Source organism: Equus asinus, chromosome 6 (assembly GCF_041296235.1).
Source record: "Equus asinus isolate D_3611 breed Donkey chromosome 6, EquAss-T2T_v2, whole genome shotgun sequence".
Classification (NCBI taxonomy): Eukaryota; Metazoa; Chordata; class Mammalia; order Perissodactyla; family Equidae; genus Equus; species Equus asinus.
The window spans coordinates 44613930-44638006 of NC_091795.1; the positions used below are offsets into that span (position 1 = coordinate 44613930).

Sequence of the window (24077 nt, forward strand, 5' to 3'; positions counted from 1 at the left end):
ACCCTGGAAGTTTTAAAGCTACCCGTCTTCTCTGCTTTTTAAACTGGGTGGTGGGTACACATGTGTGTCTGTTTTATTATAGTCTTCAAACTTTTTAATACTTTATATAAACATTTTGTGTATAGGGCACATTGTATACTAAAAGTTTAGAATGATTAATTAATTCTTTGCAAATTTTTAGATGAGTAGTATACACGGTATATAAGCCAATCTAGATATATATAGTGGGTCTCAAGAAAATGCATGCATGCTTTAATAATGAATATTTATTTAAAATGGCATTTCTGATATTACTGTAAGTAATCTAAGGAAAAGAATATTTGAATGTTCGCTATAATTTATTCATTTGATGACCATTTATTAACTCCTATGTGCCGAGTAAAGTTCAAGGAACTCATGATACATCAGTGAACAAAACTAGGATCCCTGCCATCCTGGAACACATGTTCTGGCTAGCGGGTGAGGGGCAGATGGCAGAAAGAGACAGAGAACAATGAGCATACTATATTAATAGATTGTATCTTATGTTGGGAGGTGATAGGTAAGCACTAGAGCAGAGTAGGTGGGTTCAAGATTGCTTGATGGGCTGCCATTTTAAATACAGTGCTCCAGGCAGGCTTCCTTGAGGAGGTTACTTCTGAGCAAAGACCTGTAGGGGGCAAGAGAGTGACCGTGTGGATTTTCAGGGCAAGATTGTTTCAGGCAAGGGAACAGTGGAAGCAAAGGCCCTAAGGTGGGAAAACGCGTGGGGTGTTTAGGGAATGGCAAGGAGGCCATTGGGGCTGGAGTGGAATTAGCAAGTGGCAATGATGTCAGAGAGGTAATGGAGAGCCAAGAAGGCTTTTGTAAGACTTCATCTTTTTCTTGGAGTGAGGAAAGGAGTGATGATTGATGTCACGTCAGGATTGGAGTGCCATGTTGAGAAGAAACTGTTAGGAGATGAGGACAGAGCAGTTAGTAGCCTATTATTGCTATTTAGGCAAGAGCTGATGTGGCACAGACGGTTAGTCTCCCTGTATCTCTGAGGCTGGTGGTATTTTATGGAGAATACATGTTATTTGACCACTCTGCAGTTTTTCTTTCTTGAACCTACATTCAAGTAAGCAAATATATTAATAAGTGCTCTCTGTCTTAGAATATGTTGGCAGTTGTATTTCAAATCTAAGTATCCAATGTCTTTAAATTTTTAATAGAAATGTAAGTTTTCCTTTACTACTTCAAAAATCTTTTTACAAGGTTATAGAACACCTACCCAATATAATTGATGGCTGTGAAGACTATCTGGCAATGTGAAAAACCCTTCAGATGGAATGTTCAGTGAAAAAAGTAAGAATCCAAGTTGTGTGTTTGAATAGCACGGCTATTTTTAAAAAAAGACCCATGACCTGCTAATTGGTCCAGCCCCTGCTTACTCTTGAACCTCATCTCCTGTAACTCTCCCTCTCACTCGATTTTCTGTAACCATCCTGATCTTCTCACTGATGTTTAAGCCTCCCAAGCCTGCTGTCACTTCAGAGTCTTTGCACAAGCTGTTCCCTATGCCTGCCATGCCCTTGTTCCATGGGCCCACAGGATTGACTCCCTCACCTCCACCAGGAGGCCTTCCCTGGCCTTGACATGGCAACCCCTCCCCTTTGGCACTTCCTATCTTATGACGGAAGACCAAGGCCTGAATCTTTTTTATGGCTAACCTAATTATTGATGATAATTTACATTAGAGGCCCTACTGGAGAGTGAAGGGATCCTGTGGAAGGTTATGAAGGAGGGAGCCAAGGGACCATTTAAGTCACATATATCGGGGGAGTTGAGATGAGGAGGTGGCCTCTGTGTATTGTTGCGTGAGAACCACTTGGCAGACTGATAAGCCTCAGGTAAGGGGTAACCTAAATGCTGAGGGGTCACAGAGGCAAAGGAACACTTCCCTTACTGCAGATGTGGACTCCGGAAAGTGGAGTTGACAAGAAATGCCACTGTTGAGGCAACTTCTAATCCTAGAGGGAGGTGCTGGGGCAGATCATATGATAGAGGAAAAGCAGGAGCCCTCTGACTCGTCCTAGAACTTATATTCGCCTGTTATACATAGTGCAATAGTACTACATAGTCAAAATATCAAAACGTTCCCATATAGGTTGGTAAACAGCTGCTGCCCGAGTCCCTCGCCCAGCATCCCGCCCCAATCTCCCCAGCATCTGGAGTTCAGGAGGTGAAGCTTGGGGCCTCTGGAATCTTGTTCTCACGCTACAAGTAGTATCTGTTTTGATTCACTGGGACTGGATATGTAGCTTGCTAAATATTTTTATTATCATGCCTGGCTTGAGAAGCTTTACCCCAAGGTCCTGAAAATTCCTGAGTAAGTAGCAAGAGTAGTTTAATGCTTCTGAAGTAGGGTCCAAGGTGGAGGGAGTTGCAAGAATGTGGAGTCATGTTCAAAGACCGAACTTCATTGACCTCTTGTCAGTCAGGAGAACTTTATTGATTACATTTATCCAGGGTCTGTTCACAAGGGCGTCGGTAAGGTTGTTGTCCAATGGATCTAACCTGGTCTGGATCGCAGATCCCTTTGAGAATCTAACGGAGCTCAGTCTTAGATCCTTCAAGTTAGTACAGTTGTTGGAACTAGTGTTAAAAGTTTGGCCCCAAACTTTATAAAGCAGAGACTCTGAAGCATTTTGAAGTGGGTTTGAAAAGCATGATGTGTAATTCATATTCTGGTTCTCTTAAAACATCTGGACATAACTTTCATATCTTTGGCTCAGCACAATAGTCATCTTCAGTCTACTCTAAACAAATTGTAACACATTCCAAAAGAATGAGATCCAAAAGAATGAGATCAGTGCAGAGTAATAGAATAGATTGTGTTCAGAAAAATCAACACAGGGGAAGGAATGTGGAGATATTTGGACCTTTTAGAGTCAGATGAGAGTCACAGGAAAAGCTTCTAAAGAAAATCATGGGGATGAAGAGACTCTGCAGCTAAAAGGTGAGGTGTCCCAGGCCTAGAAGAGGGAGAGGATTCTGTGCCCTTCCTCTGTGTGTGAATCCCAATCTTCCTCGTCCACCCCAGCACAGATGCAGGGCCTACGGACCTTCATGTCAAGAAATCATAGACATTGAGATGTGGTTATAGACATTTTCTTATTCTATGTTTAAATCAGCCAAAATATAAGTATTTATGGTGGAGAAACTGGCCCAAATATCTAACCCCAAATCTATTCCAACACCGAGTATGGAGAAGGCAGTGAAATCTCAGTTGCATGTCTTGCTCCTGAGAATGTGAAGAAACGGAATTCTGCAGGGTGGGATACCCATCTCTCCCCCTGACCTTTGAAACCAGTTCACCCGGGTTATAAGTACTGCCACGTACTCTGCTGTCCTGTGGCAGTTACACGCACATGCCTGCCATTCAGAGTTTTGGAGTGTGCGTTGACATCTGTGTGTGTGTGAAGATAAACGGGTGCTTGTTTTGATGCAGGATGGGATACAAGGGCCCTGCTGGTATGCTGTCAGAAACTTCATGTTAAAGCATACCACTCCCAGGGTGGCTTATGGCTCTTGAACTCACTCACTTGTGGACCAGTTCAGGGTATAATCTATTTTCAGTCTACAATAGTCTTTTTCATATAGGAGCAGAGGCTTTAATTGAAATAGAGCATTGAATCAAATTCAACAGCTACTAAACAAGTGGACAATTTGGAAGAGAGATTTGTCTTTAAAATACAGTTCTTTTTGTGGTAGTTCAAAAAATTACTGTAAAATTTTGCATTTTAAGAGAGGAGAGACTCAGAAGATGACTATGAACCTTATGGAGCCTAGAGAAAAAAGGAAAGTGGAGATGCTATAGCTAAACTATTAGGGTAGACGTAGGAAAATTTAGCACAGAAATTGGTTTACTCCAGTGAACCAAATATCTAGACACAGTCCTCTGAACACTGCGCTAGAGCACTTGAATAATTGCACAGGGAGTGCACTGAGCAAGTCAGGGAGACACCAGTTCTACAGTCCCAGTGGGAAAAGCCCCCCCCCCGGAGTCATCCATAGGACCATTCTGACCACACTATGTTGCTACCACCACTAACTGGGGTTGGAGGGTGAGACAAACTTGATTTGTCTTTCCTAAACTGGACGCACAATCAATGCCACCATTGTTTTTCAGACCAAGGCATTTGGCATTTTTCATTGCCTAATAGTGTTGTTTGCCAAGCTTTACTGGAGCCACTTGTTGATCAGTTTGACTTAGACATAAAGATGCATTTGGTAGAGATTTTGGTCATCTTAATAATTCATTGCACGGGTGAAGGATCTGAGCTCCACATCCACCTGTGAATTGCTGCCTGCCACCTGACTCTGGACCCTTGGGCTTAGTCAGCCTTTCAGCATCACTGTCTGAACCACAGTCTAGGGGGACATGGGTTAAGAAGCCTGATTGTTTTCTTTTTTCGAAGAGTCAGACTGCCTGGGTTCAAATCCTGGCTCTATCACTTTGTAGTTTTGTGACCTCTGGCAAGTTATTGAAACTTAGTGACCCAAATATGCAACAGGGATAATAATCGGGCTGTTATAGGGAGCACGTTTGGTGATATGTATAAAGCACTTACATATGTCTAAGTTGGTGTTTATAGGAAAACACTTAATAAATTTTAGTTGCTATTATAATTAAGAACTCTCCATATTTTTCAAAAGCCATATTAGCCAGATCAAATCTGTCCCCAAAAGACTATTGACCATGTCGTTTATACTTTCCTCTTTCTAGAAATGCAAGCTTCTAAAAATTTATATAAATTCATTTACATCTGTTCACTCAACTTGGAGATGTTGGGTATTTGGTCTTTCTTCAGAAATGTTTATGTGAGGATGGATGCCCCATCACTCATACGTATCACCATTGATGCGTATTGTGTTGATTCTTAATATCTATTATACGCATGTGTGAAACTGAACCACATAAAAGCAGAATTTAGGCATTCCTGCCAAAAGGAAGTGAATTGAAAGGAAGAGAAGCAGAGCCTTTGCAAGGAGAAAATTATCCTATCTCTCAGCCAGTGTCAGAATGTGGAAATGTTTACAAAATGCTCATTAAAAGAAAAAGGGATAGCAAGATAGAAACAAAATCTGGTGCACAAGTTTACACTAGAGAGATAAGAAAGGCTAGGCCCCTATAGCGGATTTTGTTATCCAATTACTGCAACCTGACTTTTGGGGGGAGAGGAAGAATGGTAGGGGGAGGGAGAGAGAGGGGAAGAGTTTCCAAACTTGTCTCCAGTGACACGAGACATTTACGCTCCACAAGATAAAACTGCCACTTAGAGCCCAGGAGAGCTAAACCTTCCTGGGCTGGCCTGGGGGCTCCAGCAGAGTCATGGGTTCTCTGGCCTTAGAGCTGTGCGCTCTCTTCTGCCTGGTGGCTCACTTGGTTTCTGGCAGCCCCATCATGAGCCTGGAGCGGTCGCCTCTGGAAGAAGATATGCCCCTGTTCGATGATGTCTTCTCAGAGCAAGATGGTGTTGACTTCAACACATTGCTGCAGAGCATGAAAAATGAATTTCTCAAGACATTGAACCTGTCTGACATCCCTATGCAGGATTCAGCCAAGGTTGACCCGCCAGAGTACATGTTGGAACTCTACAACAAATTTGCAACCGATCGGACCTCCATGCCGTCTGCCAACATCATTAGGAGTTTCAAGAATGAAGGTAAATTTATACTTTATTGATGAAATTTGGCTTCGATTTTTTCAAGAAGTGACAAGTAAATTTACACTTCATGGGAATAATGTAGATAAAGGTGAATATATCTATATAAGGGTGTGTGAACACCGAAACATAAAACGATGTGCATTTTGGTCTATGCCACTTTTATGATCATTTCCCAAATGGAATTAAAAGGTATTTTAAAGAATATCTTTTAATCCAAAGTCATAAAGTGTCTACCACTTTGGCATCACAATTGGGCTTTAAAAAATTTTAATTTAGACAGCAAGTAATAAAAAAAATTAATATTGGTCTACTATTATACCTTTGTTTGTCATTTTCCAGATAGGCCTCAGTTTCCATTTGGCTTTTAATTGACTACAAAATTTGTCAATTTCTACTTACAATGTGTTGAATGAAAATAGGCAAAAAACAGGAAGTTGCGATTTGAGTTTTGCTCAAACTTTGGATGAGTTTTAATTTTGTGACCTTGTTTAAGAAACGTTCAAATAGAATGGAAACGTATTTTAGAGATTCTTCCTAAAGTTTTGCTGTGTTTGATGTGACATGTATATCCTTGAAGCACTGTTTATAGTTTCCAGGAAGTGTGCATGGCCCAGTTAATGATCCAGCTTATTTCTGTGTCTTTATGAAGAGTGATGCACAAGCTCTAAGTATCAGTGGAAAAAGTGTGTTTTCTCCCCCCAGGTCTTTCTAGATCTTTATTCAGTAACTAAATCTAATGATCAGCTAATTAATCCTTTGTTTAATATGATGCTAGTGGGCAAAAAATTTTTTTCCTAATATCTATGGTAAAAGCTGTGAGTCCAAAGAAGCTAATTCTTTACTATTTACCAATTATGCTTTTACAGTCATTAACCAGGTAAAAAGGGGGTTTAGACTGATGTTGGCCAATGTTCTTGAAAGCGGAAAGGTGGTGGTGAAGAAATAGCTCAGGATTTGGAATTTTGAAACAGGGTTGACTTGGTAGTTGTGGATAATTAGCTTAATTTCTCTGAACCTCAATTTCCTCCTCTGTAAATTGGGGATAATATACCTACATAAGTCAAAAGAGCGATTTCAAAGAGGTTATAAGTACGAAAGCATTCCATTTGCTATGAAGTGCTGAGCAAACGCTAGTTATTACAAATGAATTCCTTAAACTCTAGGCGTTGGAGGAAATGTCGAGTGCGTATTGCTCAGTCCTGGAGATACCATTTGCCTTTAAGATTAGGTGACCGCCAAACATTTGGTAACAAATTGGAAATGTCAAGCTGAAATTACAGATTCCTTTTGGAGGTGAGTCAGAAGTGAAAATAAATAGCCTCCTCCGTGGGAACTCTTCCTTATGTTTCTGAGCACTGAACCTGAGGTGCCTGGCTCAGGATGTGGGTGGAAAAATGTTCACATCCCCTGGGAAAATAGGAGTTTTTCAATTCTTGCTTCTCCCATGGAGAATTTGGATGATCCAGGTCAGGAAGTGGAGTTTAAGAGCTTGTTATTACTGGAGACCAGCGAGGGCAGGAGCAAATCTCTTGGCGGACAACCCAGCTATCCACACCTCTGCCAGTCTGTGGGTGGAAATGCACAGCCCTGAGGACATGACTGCTGCGCTGGGCTCACCCTGTTGGCTGTTACTGTTTCTCTTTTGACTCTTTGGGTCTGCTTCTTGCAGCTCCCTAAGAGACAAAGACCAAAAAATCCCTCCTCCAAATCTAAATAATCAGGGGAAAACAAGTGCCGCCTTCAAGGTGGGAAAAGCGTGACTTCAATTCCTATCACTTCTCTGACCTCACCTTGTCATCTTGGGGAAGTCAGTTCTCTGCATCAAGGCTCGATTTCTTCTGCTATAAAATGAACAGACCAGCAATACCTGCATTATAGGGTCATTGTAAGAACTAAGTAAAACAATATTTGCAAAGCACGTGGCACATGAAATTTGCTCAACAAACATTAGTTCTCTTGCCCGAAATGCAACCCCTCCATCTATTACTTACTATATTTGCACATGCACAGTGAACTTATTTTTTAACTGCTTTATTAAAGTATAATTGACATACAATAAATTGTGCATATTTGGTATATAATTTGATAGGTTTTGACATATGTAAACATCCATTGAAACCATCACCACAATCAAGATAGTGAACATATTCGCCAGACCAAAAGTTTCCTTGTGTTCCTTTTTAATCCCTTCCTCCCACTACAGTAAACTTTTACTCTGTGCTTTTCTCATGGATGGAGCAACCAGTCTATTCCTCTATTTTTGGTCTTCTCATGTTCCCTGTCCACTCTGCCCAAGGGGAGTCAAGTCTCTTTCATTCTCATAAGGAGAGACAACTCCCAAGTTACTTGATGTATTAAGGACGTTTGTCATGCCCATACATCAATTTGGTCTGGTGCCCAGAATCATCAACTAATCAATATTTTCAAAGTGCCACTTCTATATAAGGCATCTTGGTATATCGGAGATATAGAAGCGAGTTTAAGCTGTGGCACCTGCCAGCATGATGACAATCTAGTTGGGAAGACCCATTCATAAAGAGACAATTGAAATACGAGGATGTAAATGGCAAAGGTCAAAGGAGAGATACAGAGAGTAAATACTCAAGTGACCCAGAAAGAAGTGAACTTCCAGACAGGGTGGTGAGAGAGGGAGGGGTCACAGCTACGGAGGTGGAGGTGAGGGGAGAAGGTTTTCCAAGGGTCAGAAGAACATATCCAAAGGTGCAATACACAATAAAGCAAAGGAATGTTTTGGCAAGTGGTGAAGATATCAGTCTACTTTATTTATTTACTTTATATATATGTGTATGTGTATGTATATATACATATTTTAAGGTAGGCTTTTTGGTGAGGAAGATTGGCCCTGAGCTAACATCTGTTGCCAATCTTCTGGGGTTTGTTTTCTTCCCAAAGCTCCAGCACATAGTTGTATATCCTAATTATAAGTCATTCTAGTTCTTCCATGTGGGACACCTCCACAGCATGGCTTGAGGAGCAGTGTGCAGGTCTGTGCCCAGGATCTGAACCAGTGAACCCTGGACCACCGAAGCAGAGTGTGCAAACTTAACCACTTGGCACGGGGCTGGCCCCTGATATCAGTCTACTTTAAATAGAAGGGTTTACAATTTATTTAATCTTTCAACAAATATCGATTGATCAGTTGCAATGTTTCATGCACTGTAGAGAATGAATGGGAGCTATGACTGGATCAAGAGGTTAAGAAATGGTTATAGCTGATTTTGAGAGCCAAGCTAGAGAGTTTAAATTCCTTCCATGGACCAGTGTTTCCCACTGGCAGGGTATGAAACGACTTTAGGTGGTACCTAGAGGAAGCTGTGAATCATGTGCAATCATTATATATTTGTATTAATGTTTATTAGAAAAAACTCCATGTAACTATCACCTCAAAGCCCTCATTTCATGAATGCTTGTTGTTTAGGATAAGTCTCCAAAGAGGTAATACATATAAAAATAATCAGATCAAATTAAAGAAAAATATTAAAGATACAATCTAGAACAGGGACCCCACTGAAATCGTGAACTGGATATGCAGTTGGGAAAATGCTGCCAAAGATGATAGAGAATCCTCCAATTGGCAGTCCTTTGCATCTTTGGTGTCATGGAACCCTTTGATTGATGACAAATGCCTTCAGGGATTCCTTGTAAACATGTATTACCTGAGGCAAGTGTACAAGAACTTTGGAGTCCTGTAAAATTCTCAGGTAGGAAGTCAGCATGATGATATTTGGAGGTATGCTTCTAAGACCAAAGGATCTTTGAAAACGTATTCCATAAACATTCTGAGTGATTCATACGTGCTTAACTCCATGCCAGGTGCAAAGGATACAAGACTAAGGCAACCAGTCTATCCCCAACGTTCATTTTTTCCCGTTCCTTCTTGTCAAGGACCAGTCACCCAGAATTCAACTGCTGTGCCCCCTGCTTTATAGCTATTTTGTTGACCTTGTCAGGCTTTGGTATCTAGAGCAGGGGTCAGCAAACTTTTTCTGTAAAGGGCCAGACAGATAGTAAATAATTTAGGTTTTGTGGGCCATTGTTCTCTGTTGTGACTATTTAACTCTACCACTGCAGTGCAGCAGTAGCCACGGACAATACAGAAATGGATGGGAGAGGTTGATTTCCAATAACACTTTATTCTCCCAAACAGGTGGCAGGCTGATTTGGCTTATGAGCTATAGTTTACCAACCTTTGGTCTAGATGGAATTCTTTTAGGAAGACCAGTGCCCAGTTAACTATGTGGGGATCTCCACCCATTACAAATACAAATATGAAAAGCTGTGAAATGCTGGGAGAGTTTTCTCCCATTCATTAGGCAGCCATTTTCATTTTAGTCTTGGCAGCTTAACTGAGTTTAGCATTCTACCATTGACCTTTCAGTGTTTTCTGTGTCAAAGAATGCTAACATTGTGTTTGTTTTTGTTGATCTCCCCTCCTTCTCTCTGTATCAAGCTTCCTGCGTGGACAATCCCTCTTACTACATAAATAAGCATCTGTTTTTCACTGCAACATACTGCAAATATGATTTTTGTCTTTTTTGCAGATCTGTTTTCCCAACCAGCCAGTTTTAATGGGCTCCGAAAATACCCTCTCTTCTTCAATGTGTCCATCCCTCACCACGAAGAGGTCATCATGGCTGAACTCAGGTTGTACACGCTGGTGCAAAGAGATCGCATAATATATGATGGAGTAGACCGGAAAATTACCATTTATGAAGTACTAGAGAGCAAAGGGGACAATGAGGGTGAAAGGACCATGCTGGTCTTGGTGTCAGGGGAGATCTATGGAACCAACAGTGAGTGGGAGACTTTTGATGTTACCAATGCCATCAGACATTGGCAAAAGTCAGGCTTATCCACCCACCAGCTGGAGGTCCACATCGAGAGCAGACAGGATGAAGCCGAGGACGCTGGCAGAGGACAACTAGAAATAGACACCAGTGCCGAGAATAAGCATGACCCTTTGCTTGTCGTGTTTTCTGATGACCAAAGCAGTGAGAAGGAGGGGAAGGAGGAACTGAGTGAAATGATCGCCCATGAGCAACTTCTGGAGTTGGACAACCTGGGCCTGGATGGTTTTTCCAGTGGACCTGGGGAAGAGGCATTGCTGCAGATGAGGTCAAACATCATTTATGACTCCACTGCCCGCATCAGAAGAAATGCCAAAGGAAACTACTGCAAGAGGACCCCACTCTACATCGACTTCAAGGAGATTGGCTGGGACTCTTGGATCATTGCTCCGCCTGGATACGAAGCCTACGAATGCCGTGGTGTTTGCAACTACCCCCTGGCAGAGCATCTCACACCCACAAAGCATGCAATTATCCAGGCCTTGGTCCATCTCAAGAATTCCCAGAAGGCTTCCAAAGCCTGCTGTGTGCCCACCAAGCTAGAGCCCATCTCCATCCTCTATTTAGACAAAGGTGTCGTCACCTACAAGTTTAAATATGAAGGCATGGCCGTCTCTGAATGTGGCTGTAGATAGAAGAGGAGTCCTGTGGCTTATTTAATAACTGTAAATGTGTATATTTTGTGTTCCTATTTAATAAGATTATTTAATAAGATTATGTACAGATCATAGAGTCTTGCTACCTTAGGGAATTTGACAGGTCAGTTTGTTGTAGGAAATGCATTTTTGCTATGCAGTCTAGACCCTTCCAATCTGTTTTTCTTCAGACTTGCCATTTCCCGGCAATACCATCTCTAACAGCAAGTGGCAAACCCACACTACTTGTCCTCTATGTCAATTTGAAAACAACAACCCCTAAGCAGAAATACAGCGTCGAAAGATAGATATTTGTGTATGTATATGTGTACATAGATAAACTTATAAAAATCTTTTGGTTCTATAGAGGTAGATTAGACTCACACATGTGCATGACTCAACCCCATGTGTATATATTAAAAGTCAATGGTATGTTCTCAGTCACCTCTTCTCTGAGTAGGATTTATGTCAAGATAATTTGCACCAGGAATTTAACCTTCCTAGGAAGTACTCCATTTCCTAAATGCTATTGGAAATATAGGTGTCGCTTTTGTCAGTTGAGTTTCTGCCATTGCTGAGAGCAGCACAGCCTGGTAAAGGAGACTGCATGTTTGAGAGGAGGAGTTATTTGATGCAGAAACCAAATGGCTTCAAGACGGAGTGGCCTTAAGGTACAATAGCAAAGAAGGAGCCCACAGGGCACAGTGAACTCTAGAGGGCAGCGCCTGGCCAAGAAAGAAAGACAGGGCACTTCAGGATGACATCTGTTCCTGAGATAATTAAAGCAAAGCCGTGAATGTTGGCCTTTATTGCTGTAGAGGGAGAGGAGGTGGAAGGGGCCTCACGGGGAGGAGGGGAAAAAGATATAGATCCTATTCTAGGATGTGTTTGTAAAATTAGAAGCAGTTTTAACAGGAGAATTAAATCGTTTGGACTAAATAAAATTATCAGTGACTCAGAGGAGGAAAATCCAGAAAGGAACTGTTTGTTGGACTCTGCTTCTTAATATTTTTCTTCAAATCTTAATATTTCTCCCTTGCCTCTGCATCTCTGCTTTTGCTTTTTTCCTGCCTTTTTCCTCCCCTCTTTCTTCTTTGCCTCATATCTTTCTCCCATTCCTTTGTCCTCTGTCTTCGCTGGCCTTCATTGCCCCCGCTGTGGGCTGGAAGGGGACATCTGAAAGCATTTGTCCTCAGGATGAATGGAGTTAGCTCTAATTTCTAGGTTTCCCCTTGATATTTAATTTGATTTATTTTAATAATATCCTTTGTGAAATGTCTTGTTCATGAAGAATACTTAAATATAAGAAAAAGAAAATCAGAGTCTAAACAGATACATCTAAATAAACGAGTCAATAAATAGACACTTGAACAAATAACTCAAAAACTAAGCCTGTATTTTGAAAGCAGGTTTGCCCCATGGTAGAAACCCTGTAGCCTTCCCACTCTTCCCATTCGGTAGTCTTCCCACTTCGGAACTGGCCAGGACAAAGGGACTGGGATGTGTTCTTGACAGGAATGGTCTGGTGGGTCTGCCAGCACTTGGCCAGTTGGAAGGACTCTGAGACTCTGGCTTTGGTCTTAGGATCCTCCCCCGCACGTGGGATCATATACTTGGTGCAGGAAGAACCAGAGCAGAGCAGTTCTCAAGCTGTTCTGACACCTCCAGGCAGACAACACGGATGGTTCACACTAGAGTCAGGAATGTGGCTTCTAGTACACTGTTTCCCACTCACCCTGTTGAATGCTTCCTTAAGAACTTTTGCATTTTTTTAACCATGGGAAACCATCTGTCTCCCTTTCACAAACTTCTTGGAGTTATACATTCATATTACACTAGAAAATAGAGGCAAGGGAAGCTATTTTGAAGGACATTTTGCCCAATGTGGACCTCAGTTCTGCATATCTGCTGTCCACTAGCATCCAGAGGGTGGATCCTGGGGAAATCGTTGCCCAAGAAAAGTGGTATTTTGACCCTCAGTGAGTATACAGTGATTGATAATTTGAGATGGCCATGCAGCTCAGAATCATTCATTTATGAAATAGTCTCCATATAAAATGGTATGCATGTGTGTGTGTGTGTGTGTGTGTGTGTATGTGTGTGTCTGTGTAACTGGCTTTGGATAGCCACACTCAGAGCCCACAGCGGGATGTGGTGCATCCTTTACACCCACAGTGCACTCTGTATATTCATATACTCTATGGTACTTTTTATCCTTTCTAAAGGACACTGTAATTGACATACAGTAAAACCTCAACTGAACAGGATAGTCCTGGTTAATAAAAATCAAGCAGAATTTTCTTTATGTCTAAAATATATAAGACAGTGGTAAGCTGGTAAATGCTTAACAACCAGCAATCCTGGGAGGGAATAAGCCCTGATTTGTGAATTTCAATGGCTTATTTCAAGCTACCAGCGTGATGTCAACTGGCTTGCAAAATTCCTGAAAACTTAACAGTCAGCTCTCAGGAGCCACGCATGCCAGCTCTGGCACCCCGCTGCTATTAGCACACTGATATTAGAACACTGAAGTGTGCCAGGCCCTGCTTTCTGCCTTCCCTCTGCTGACTCTGCCAGGTTCCTGGAAAAACCTCATTGCGAGCACTTAGAAGCACTCTTCGGTTAAAGAGATGTGAAAATCCAGGCTGTTGGCGATTAGCCTGCATATCCCAGATGTTTCTCCTTTCCCACAGTCCAGACACAAACATGCATTTCTGTGATTTTCTTCTTCCCTATGGAAAGAAAGTGCAGAAAGCCACATATTTGTTATTCAAATGTTGTTAGTTGAGTTTTTTCTGCTTTCTTCTCATCAGAAGATGAAAAAACATAAACTATAAATAGAGGAGTCCTCCTAGCTCTCCTCAGGCCTCTTTCAGGATGCATGCGTCTCTTCTACGTCGTTGCATGAACACGAAGCCGTGAAATTGTCAGATCCCTAGGAAAGTAGAGTTCGCTAATGTCTTCTCTGCTCCTAGACCTTGGCGACGTCCCATACCAGTCTTTTTTACATTTTTATGTCAGAATTATCATCATTGAAGTCGACTCTCAAGAAAAATTGTAGCAGAGGGACTTCGGCAGCCAATAACCAAAATATCCATGTAAGAATTTCTAGGCTTCCTACTATTTATTGATGGATATATTTATTTTTGTAATATAGTGTAGAATACCAAATATTTTATTTTTATGTTTGTGATTCCCTCTTGGATAAAGTAGTCTTCTATGCTTTTCAGGGAGTGCCTTTCCCAGAGTATGGCTCCTTTATGATATATAGCCTATATTTTCATCTCTCTTTTTGATTCAAAATTTCCTGTTATTCTAAGGAGCCTTGCGAGAAGCTTGCCATAACTTTGTATATTTTGTCTTGTAGGCATGCTGTGAGCCCCTTGGCATATTTACTGATTTGTAAATAGTATAGTTTTAACTGAATAGTATAGTTTTAACTGAAGTGTAGACGTTGCAGAAAATATTTAACCAATAAATTGTCCTGTTGTTCCATGAGCTGACATTGTCATTTTTCCCTGAGAGGCAAATATTGTCAGGCTATGAGGGACTCTCATTGCTGCTCAGTGAGAGGAGGCAGTATTTAATCGGGGCTTTTCATTTCCCAGACAAGGTGCTTCCCCTCTGACTGTATCCATTGCCTTCATTGACCCATCAATTCAGACATCCGGTTGGACAAATTGGTTTGTAATTGGACCAGTTACTCTATAAATGTAAAAAATATTAATTTAATGATTCCCAAAAGAGTCAGCCTCAAAGTGCTTAATTCTTTCCCTGTGTATAACTCTTGGCCTGGGAAATTAACGGTCAATACTATTCCCAGAACTATTGGTAATTGTTTAGGTGTTCTTTGGAATCTATATTCTTCAAGTAAAACATATTTTCATAGAAAAGAATTTTACATATTACTTCTTCCTGGACTTCTCAACAGCCCATAAAGCCCAGCAGTGTTGTGGCAAAACCATTTATAGTTTGTCTGCAACATGGAGGGGGTGTTGCCATTTTTAAGGACTGTGGATCTTTCCACAGAGTCACCATGGGTCATACTTAGCCCTTTGTATTTCAGGTAAAAAAGGAACACTACCGTGACTCTGTGCACTTTCTTGCCCCAACAAGAATATTTGATTTCACATATTAAATGGAAGGAAAGTAGATAATGTTGTACAATGGTAGCATGAGAGTGTTTCTAGGTGTGGAAATTTGTCAGTAAGTTAATAACGTCTTCAAGGAATGACTGTTTGTTGTGATCAGCACGCTTCTATCACACACGAGCACTAGTTTTGTGAGTGTCTGCCCTGATGGCAGTGGGGAGGTGGACGAGTTCACGCCCACCTAACGAACTTCCACAAATACGGGAAATCAGCCAACACCTCGGTCACACCAAATCAGCTGAAGCACGTTCCTTTTCTTATGTAAAACCTGTTCACTATCTATGTCCAAATTTATGTAGTAACTCCTAAACTAAAAGGAAGATGGAAATAAATATTTTACACTGTGTTCATAAGCCAAATGTGTACATTCAAAGTCATCTTGTTAAATAAAATGGAAAAATTATTTTGACGATAATTATTTGTGAGTATTTGTCCTTGAGATGAAATCTTTTTTGCACTCCCCCTCTGCTTTTTTTGTTTTTACTTTTCTGTTTCACAGTCTATCCAGATGGAATCGAACTTCCTGCTCTGTAAGTGGAACCTGGCCTGAAGAAACAAGAAGTTGGTTTTAGCATCTAAGTGGGCTCACCAGAGAGTGAGATTCTGTTGTTACGTGGTTCTCTCATTCCACACAACTTTCTGTAAATCCCATGAATGCAGAGACATACTTAGGAAATGAAATTGGCTCGTCCACCTCAATAACTGAGAAGAATTTCTTCTTTGAATTTAGAATGAGTCATATTAAACAGCAATTACTTTGGGGAAACTATTCAGGTTAAATTTCACTGAAATTTGATTATTGAACCTCATAGAATCTCAGGCATAGAAGAGAATTTTAAAAATTGTTGAGTGTACCCCACCCCCTCCAGCAGCCCACCAAAGTACTTTTCATCTTTTCTGCAAATATTGGTAAAGAGAAGGGAGTGTGCTGCCTTCTTAAGGGCACCTGTTACAGTTTTAGAGGGCTCTGCCTCAGTTGTATTCAGTTTAACAGTCAGTTTAGGTCATTACGCACACAAGTCTCTGCAGGAGAGACAACGGTAAGCAGAAAGTTGTTAGAGAGTTCTCCTTATACAGAACTATAGTCTCTCCTGGTGGCCCCGTAACTTCCCAGTTCACAGCTCTTGAGGCTGCACAGACACGTTGAATCCATCTTCGTGACAGCCTCTCCATTGGCAAGTGGCTCTCCTGTCCTTCTGGATCCACTGTTCCCCATTTCCTGCAATAGTGTGTGTCTGAACACGTGGCCAGACACAGTGAGCCCCCTCGGCCAGAGGGAAACAGATGGAAGGGCTGCACCTGGACTACAGTACACCCTGAGTGGGCGGCCTGGGGGACAGACAGACCCTGCCACGTGTTCTGGAAGGAAGTTCATTCTTACGGCATAATGTGGGATTTGAAGAGCATAGAGACAGCCCCAGGTGGACTAAAATTTCTTCCATCAGACAATCATCCTGCACCCCTTTTGAGGAAAATCCTCTGATGTCCTGGCTGGCAAGCTAAATCTGGCAAGTGCATCAGCAGGGAGCACAGCCCTTGTCCCTCAGTATCAGGAGAAATGATAAGGGCAAGCCGAGAGTTCTGTCTAGTCAAGGAAGAAAGGGAGCTGAGAACCCAAGACGGGACTCAGGCCAGGCCTGGACTGAAAAGGTCTGAAAAGCCACGCTTATGACTTGATTTTGAATTCTTTAGCAACCTATTCATTCTCTTCTGTAAATAATTCCTTTTATGGATGTCTCTCACAGTGTGGTGCCTGGACCCATTCTCCACCTGTGGTCTGACCTGAGCGTGGCAGCATAGGACCAGCCATGGTTGTTCTAGAAATTTCTTGTCTACTGATACAGTCTAGGATCGCATTGGGCAGACATGGCTACAAGTGGTTTTGGAGGGTAGTATGTTTACGAAGTAAGAGAAAACATTATTTTCAAAGTTCAGATTATATATTTAATAATATGTTACAGCTTCTAATAGTGCTCCTAATGGGAATTGATTTTTGTGGTATTGAGGCATAATAATGCCATGAGACTGGCTGTGTGTGACTGGTCACACGGATGAGAGCCCACTTTGGTACAGAAGTGACTATTTGTAAATAAGGGGCCTATTTGGAGAAGGTGAGAGCTTGTTAACTTGGGTGGTTATAAATGGATTATGCGATTATCTCCTTCTCACTCTCCTGAACTGTCAGTTTACAAGAACCAGTTCCTGCCCTCCCTTAGCCTTCCTCGGACCATTAGCACATATCCAAAGTGCTCATCTCGTCCCAAGAGGAAAACCCAGAAACACATGGACACCTCAATCCATCTTCACTCTTGAATATGGTTGTGAGAATCTTATACAAAATTCATGCCTCTGAGTTCAAAACGAAATTCTTTGGTGGGAGGCGTAAAGCACTATTGTCAAATCAATATTCAACAGAAAATTTTCACTCGCAGGACTCAAGGGCTAAGTTTCTTGAACAGCATGAGGATGGTGTTAGAAAATCCAGTTCTAAGCTGTTATTAGTACTCCTGCCTAAAACGCATCGCATAACCTACTCAATAACGAGGAAATATCAGATGAACCCATTTGAGGAACAATCTACAAAATAACTAGACCGTACTCTTCACAAACATCAGTGAAAGGCAAAGAAAGGTTGAAGAACTGATATAGATTAAAAGAGACTAAAAAGGGGCTGGCCCCATGGTAGAGTGGTTACATTTGCATGCTCCACTTCCGTGACCCAGGGTTTCGCTGGTTTGGATCCTGGGTGCGCACATGGTACCGCTCATCAGGCCATGTTGAGGTGGTGTCCCACGTGCCACAGCTAGAAGGACCCACAACTAAAATGTACAACTATGTACTGGGAAGATTTGGGGAGAAAATGCCAAAAAAAAAAAAAAGACTAAAAAGACATGATAACTAAATGCAATGTGTGATCCTAGATTGGATACTAGATCCCTTAAAAAATGAGCCAAAAGGATATCATCTTTTTGTTAAGATCTCTGCTGTTCAGCTGGTAGAATGTCCAACTTTATCAAATGTACACTCTCAAATCACATTCATTTTTAAAAAGCTTCTGCATGCCTGTTGCTCTTTTTCTGAAGCTGTGAGAAGTTGGATGGGAGGAGTAACTAGGCTTTCACCCAATACAATGTCTAAGAAACGAGCAGGCAGCATTAAGATTGAGGCCTTTACCCAGCAGGCAAATGCAACGGAAGGAAGAGAGCCAAGGGGAAACTAACTGTTCATCAACGTGCAAACCTGATGTCAACACGTGAGCCGCAGCAAAACATTTTCCTAAAATAACCAAGCTCAACGCTCCATTCCCTGAAAAGAAGCATGCTTTTCAGGCAATAAACCATCTGTTTCAAGTATTTGGAAAACGGATTTCCAATCAGTGGTAATTTAAACTTCCTTATTCCCCAGTTCAATGTTTGATAAGGAAAGAGTGTTAACTGGATGGGAATTGAGTCACCATATTAAGAAACACGGCCAGAACAAAAACCAGCCCCCAGCAGCTATTTTGTTTATGCTCCAGACCCATCTGTTTTAATTAACATAATATTTACACGAGACCAGCTCCTGTTACATCTTTTACTGCACTGTCACATGTTTTGTTCTTTGTTTGTTTGGGGTTTTTTTGTTTTTTTTAACCTCTGTGAAAGGATCATTGAGAATATGCCTGAATGACGTATACACAGTAGAGTCACATCACAGCATCCTAGGTCCCAGGGGCCAGGCTCACCTGCGTCGCGCGGTTTGGGGACAGGTATCAGGTTGCCAGATAAAATACAGGATGTCCAGTTAAATTTGAATCTAAAATAAACATGAATAATTTGTTCAGTATATCTCAGATATTGCATGGGACATACACTAAAAACATGTTTGCCGTTTATATGAAATTCATATTTAATTGAGTATCGTGTGTTTTTATTGGCTAAATCTGGCAGCCTTGGTCAGATATTGCTCACAAGGTTACATGAGTGGAAAGAGCCAGAGGAAAATGAAGTAGTTATCTCCTCCATTCCCAAAGGGCTGGCTATTCAGAGGACTACAGATCAAGCCTAGCAGGGTTCATTGTTGAAGAACAGCGACGAGATTTGAGGTTGAAACCCCCTCGAGCACGACACCTGCTAATACTAAAAACAGTGGCAATGTCTAACACATCATCCTCCCCATTTCCCTGGAAATCTTACCTTCAAAGGTCCTCTTTTTTCATGTTGACTTTGCCTATTTTAGATTTTGTTATATTCATGAAAGTGAAATAGCTTGAGAAAAAGATATGTGCATTTAGAATATATCAGTCCGAGAGATACTAGCAAGTTACTCTCCAAAATGTTCCACCAAATTATAGTCCGTCAGCTCTATACGGGAGTGCTGCATCTATACTATTGCTTTGTGTGTGAGTGTGTGTGTGTGTGTGTGTGTGTGAGGAAGACCGGCCCTGAGCTAACATATGTTGCCAATCCTCCTCTTTTTGCTTGAGGAAGACTGGCCCTGAGCTAACATCTGTGCCAGTCTTCCTCTATTTTATGTGGGACACCACCACAGCATGGCTTGGCAGAGCCACTCAGTTTGTTGTACTTTGTTACAACAAACCTTAGGAAACTAATACAGATGCCAACCACAATAAATTTAAGTAAGTAAATTTAAATTTATTTACTTGATTGGGTGAGTTTGAATACATTTTCACATATTTCTTGACGAATTCTTCTTATTCTGTCAATAGATTTTCCCCTTCTTTTACCCATTGTTCATATCCTTCTAACTGATTTGTTGGAACTCTTTATACTATGTGTAATTAATCCTTTGTTATATGCTCTCAATAGTTTTCCCATTTGTTGCTTATCTTTTAACCTTTCAGAAATATTGTATTTTGCTGTTCAAAAGTCTTGCATTTTTATTTAGTCAAATCTGTCAGTCTTTTCTTTTGTGGCTTCTTGGTTCTGCGCATCATGCTTAGAAATGGTTCATCTCAAAATTACTAAAATGTGTGGTTGGGGCTGGCCCCGTGGCTGAGTGGTTAAGTTCGCGCGCTCCGCTGCAGGCGGCCCGGTGTTTTGTTGGTTCGAATCCTGGGCGCAGACATGGCACTGCTCATCAAACCACGCTCAGGCAGCGTCCCACATGCCACAACTAGAAGGACCCACAACGAAGAGTATACAACTATGTACTGGGGGGCTTTGGGGAGAAAAAGGAAATAAATAATTTAATTAAATAAAATGTGTGCTCAGCAAAGTAATGTTTGACCTAGCTTAATAAAAAAGCAAACAGAAGGAGAAGAGGTGGAGGGAATAGGAAAGTGTTTTTCCTGACTAGGGCCATCATAAGCCAGTTTCACACTGGGCCTGGAAGAAGTTTAAAGTCTCACTTTCTCTTGTAAGTTCCTAGAAAAACTCCAGTTTTGCAATTGCCTCTCAATCTGTAGTTCCTGTGACCTGAAAGCTGGTTGCCTACTCCTCCTGCAATGCCCAGGGTACCTGGAGTCCATCCCAGGTTCTTTTGCACTTATGTCCCATCACATCTTTAGGTGGTCTTATTGGATGGTGTTCCTGTTATCTATCACCGTGTAACAAGCCATAACAAACAGTGCTTGAAACAATAACAATAAAATGGTGGCTGGGGCTGCTTCTTCTCGGAGTCTTCCTCACTCACACATGTGGCACTTGTCCAGGGCCTCCTTGAGTCTCTTTCTTTTCTCACTCTTTGCTGTCTCTCCACATGTCCACCTCAAGGTAACCAGATTTCCTATATGGCAGCAGAAGGTCTCTGGAGTGTTGTTCCGAGAGCGATAGTGAGGCAGAAGCTGTATTGTCTTTTATTATCTGGCCTTGAAAAATATGCCACCTCATTTCCGCCACATCCTATTTGGTAGAAGTGAGTCACTAGACATCAGATAGACATCAGACATCTTTTAAAACCCCCATAGATAGCATCTAAGAAATTTCTAAGCTGGTTCTCTCTCACTTGTGCACTGCCCATCCTGAATCCACGGGAAACTCACAGGTATTCCTTGTCCTGCGTAACCCGAGAGAGCGAGCCCGTCCCTGCTCAACAGGAACTCCTCTTCACTCCACCACCGGAGTGATCACCAGCTCGTCTCTTGATCTTGGATTTCCCGGGTGGGGCTCAGAGTTGAGTCCTCCATGCCCATCCCCCCAAACATAGGGAAAATGTATCAAGCTCTCTGAGGAGTACAATTTGAAGGAACTCCTACTACAAAGGAAGTGAAGGCAGGCATTCTTTCCCCTCCCCTTAATTCCAACAATAAAAGCTAGTCTAAGTAAATGAGGATACATTCAAAATGAATTAATGTCACTAAAGTCAAGTTTTGACGAATACTTGGGCATGGAAGATACTTCCTTAATAGAAAAATATTTTTTCTTACATTAAGTCAAATCATGATAGGGTTTTAAAACTTGGTGACTCAAGATGGCTAAGCAATATGTTTAAGCTAAGAGCTAGAGGCGTCTTTCAGTTCTTCTTGTTTATTAGATTTTAAATAAAATTTAATTTGGAATTCTTGCTGTTTAGACAAATGAAAAACAGAAAAACTAAGTAACTTAACTAAAATCAATTAAATAGTCAGGGGAAGAATTAATCACAAGACCTAGATATTAGGATTCTTACATCACAATTCAACGTCATGTGACCAAGATATTTTTAGTGAACATTTGCCTCGATACTTGCTTTTTAATGAGCAGAAAACAAACATTCCAGATCTGAGTAGACTATATTCTGCATTTTCCAAACTTTCGTAAATGTATTTAAACAAAATCCAGATTTTTAACAAATAAATACTGCCAAGAAATATTAGTTGGTAAGTAGGGATCTACCTACACAATGTGGTTGAATGTCATTGGCTTGAGGAGTTGCAAAGTGAGAAGCAAAGTGCTTTTGAAACAACCCAGGACATGGTGTTGAAAAGCCACATGTGGAGTTAAGTAAAGGTTGAAGGCAGTGTGGATTCACACGCAAGTACAGTAAGCAAGTCCCATGATTCATCACCTTTAGGTTTGTTGTTTTTTGCCATGACAACTGCTTATCTTTGGTAGATGTTTTTGGATCCACAGCTGACACTTGAGGAAGTAGCATTTCTCATACTGGATTGACAAACGAAGACCAAATATGAAAATTAAGCAGACGAAGAGATTTCCATATGGAGGACATTAAGCGGTGTATTATAACTGCCCTTTTCATGATCACACAGTGATTTCAAGAAGACACAGAATGGAGAACGCTGGTTACTCTGAGCTCTGATATTCACAAATAAGATGCAGTTAATTGATCACCTACACCTAATTTGAGCCCTTTAGATCTATTACTAATGCTATTACCAGCACGATAACTTAAAATCAATAATAGAAAGGTCAAAGTGTTGGCCTCTAATCCTTGTACCCAGGCAAATTAGACCAACCTGAAGTTCCAGTGCCAGATTTCAGACTCTGCTATGACACCCTGAGCCTGTATGGCCAACACGTCTACTGACATAGCCTTAGACTCTGTCTTCTTAGATCATCAAAGGGTCTCACTATTCTCTTGGCGCTATCTAGAACAGGGGCGGCAACCCCACGGGCCAGGCAAGTTACATAAACAAGTGAGGTGGCCTGGAGACTGGAAGGCTCAGGCTCCACCTGTTGGCAGCAGTGACTCTGCAGTTCCACACAATTGTTCCCACAGTAGAGTGTAGACCCATGTGTACCAGCAGACCTTCCAGTTTTTGAGACAAACTAGAAATCTGGGATTTAAAATTTTACAAATTTTTCCTGCTGATTCTAGAAAGTGTCTATATTCTGGGAAGTACAAATAATGAGCCTAATTTGGCCCACAAGCTACATTTTTGCCCTCTCTAGCCTTGAGGTTAGTTTAAATGCTGGGAGAATCATATTCCTCCTAACTGGGACTATGACTTTTTCCACTGAGCCCATAGTTCTGCCAATTGTCTCGAGAACTGGAACTGTTCCTCTTGAGGCTCATTCTCTTAGCTTGACTCTCAGCTGCTTCTCTTGGTTAAGAGAGATCAGGAGTTGGGTTAGGTGCTTCCTTGCCCCCGAGTTCTGGGGAGCTCACATCTACTCTTTGGTGATATAGAGTCAAAGCATCCTTGAAGTCCCCAACGGGCCTGTGCAAGCCTGTCCTTGATCCTAGCATTGTTCCTACAGCTCAACGTTATACTGTGACTTTCTTCAACAAACAGGCTCTCTATTTCAATAGTTTTCAAGACAGTTTGTACATCAGAATCATCTGAGGAGTAATTTTAAATCAGAGTTTCTGGTCTTACCCAGGAAGATCAGATTTAGTCAAAAGGGTATGATGTCGGGCAGCAGTTCTCAAATGTTTTATTCTCAGGACCCCTTTGCCTCCTTAAAAACTACTGAAGATCTCAAAGAGCATGTATTTATGTGGGTTGTATTTATTCATATATATTATATGATAAATTTAAACTAAAAATTTTTTAAATATATATTTATCAATTCATTTTAAAATTAACAAACTCATTCCACATTAATACAATAACATATTTTTGTGAATAATACACATATTTTCCAAAACAAAATTGAAGCCATGAGAAAATTGGCATTGCTTTACAGTTTTGCAATTCTCTTCAATATCTGGCTTAATAGAAGACAACCACATTCTCCTATCTGCTTCTGCATTCAATCCATTGCAATATGTTGTTTTGGCTGAAGAGATGAATAAAAATCTGACCTCCTACAAATTGTAGTTGAAAAAGGGAGACGTATTTTACTA

At 41.2% G+C, this 24077-nt stretch overlaps 1 protein-coding gene across 1 annotated transcript; it reads left to right on the forward strand.

Annotated features, from left to right (window-relative positions):
• The first annotated feature begins 5295 nt into the window (after window positions 1–5295).
• BMP10 (bone morphogenetic protein 10) lies at window positions 5296–13039 on the forward strand. The gene is made up of 2 exons (XM_014836738.3): window positions 5296–5690; window positions 10256–13039. The coding sequence occupies exons 1-2, from the start codon at window positions 5357–5359 to the stop codon at window positions 11194–11196; spliced, it is 1275 nt and encodes a 424-aa protein (XP_014692224.1). The 5' UTR covers window positions 5296–5356; the 3' UTR covers window positions 11197–13039.
• Window positions 13040–24077: the final 11038 nt, after the last annotated feature.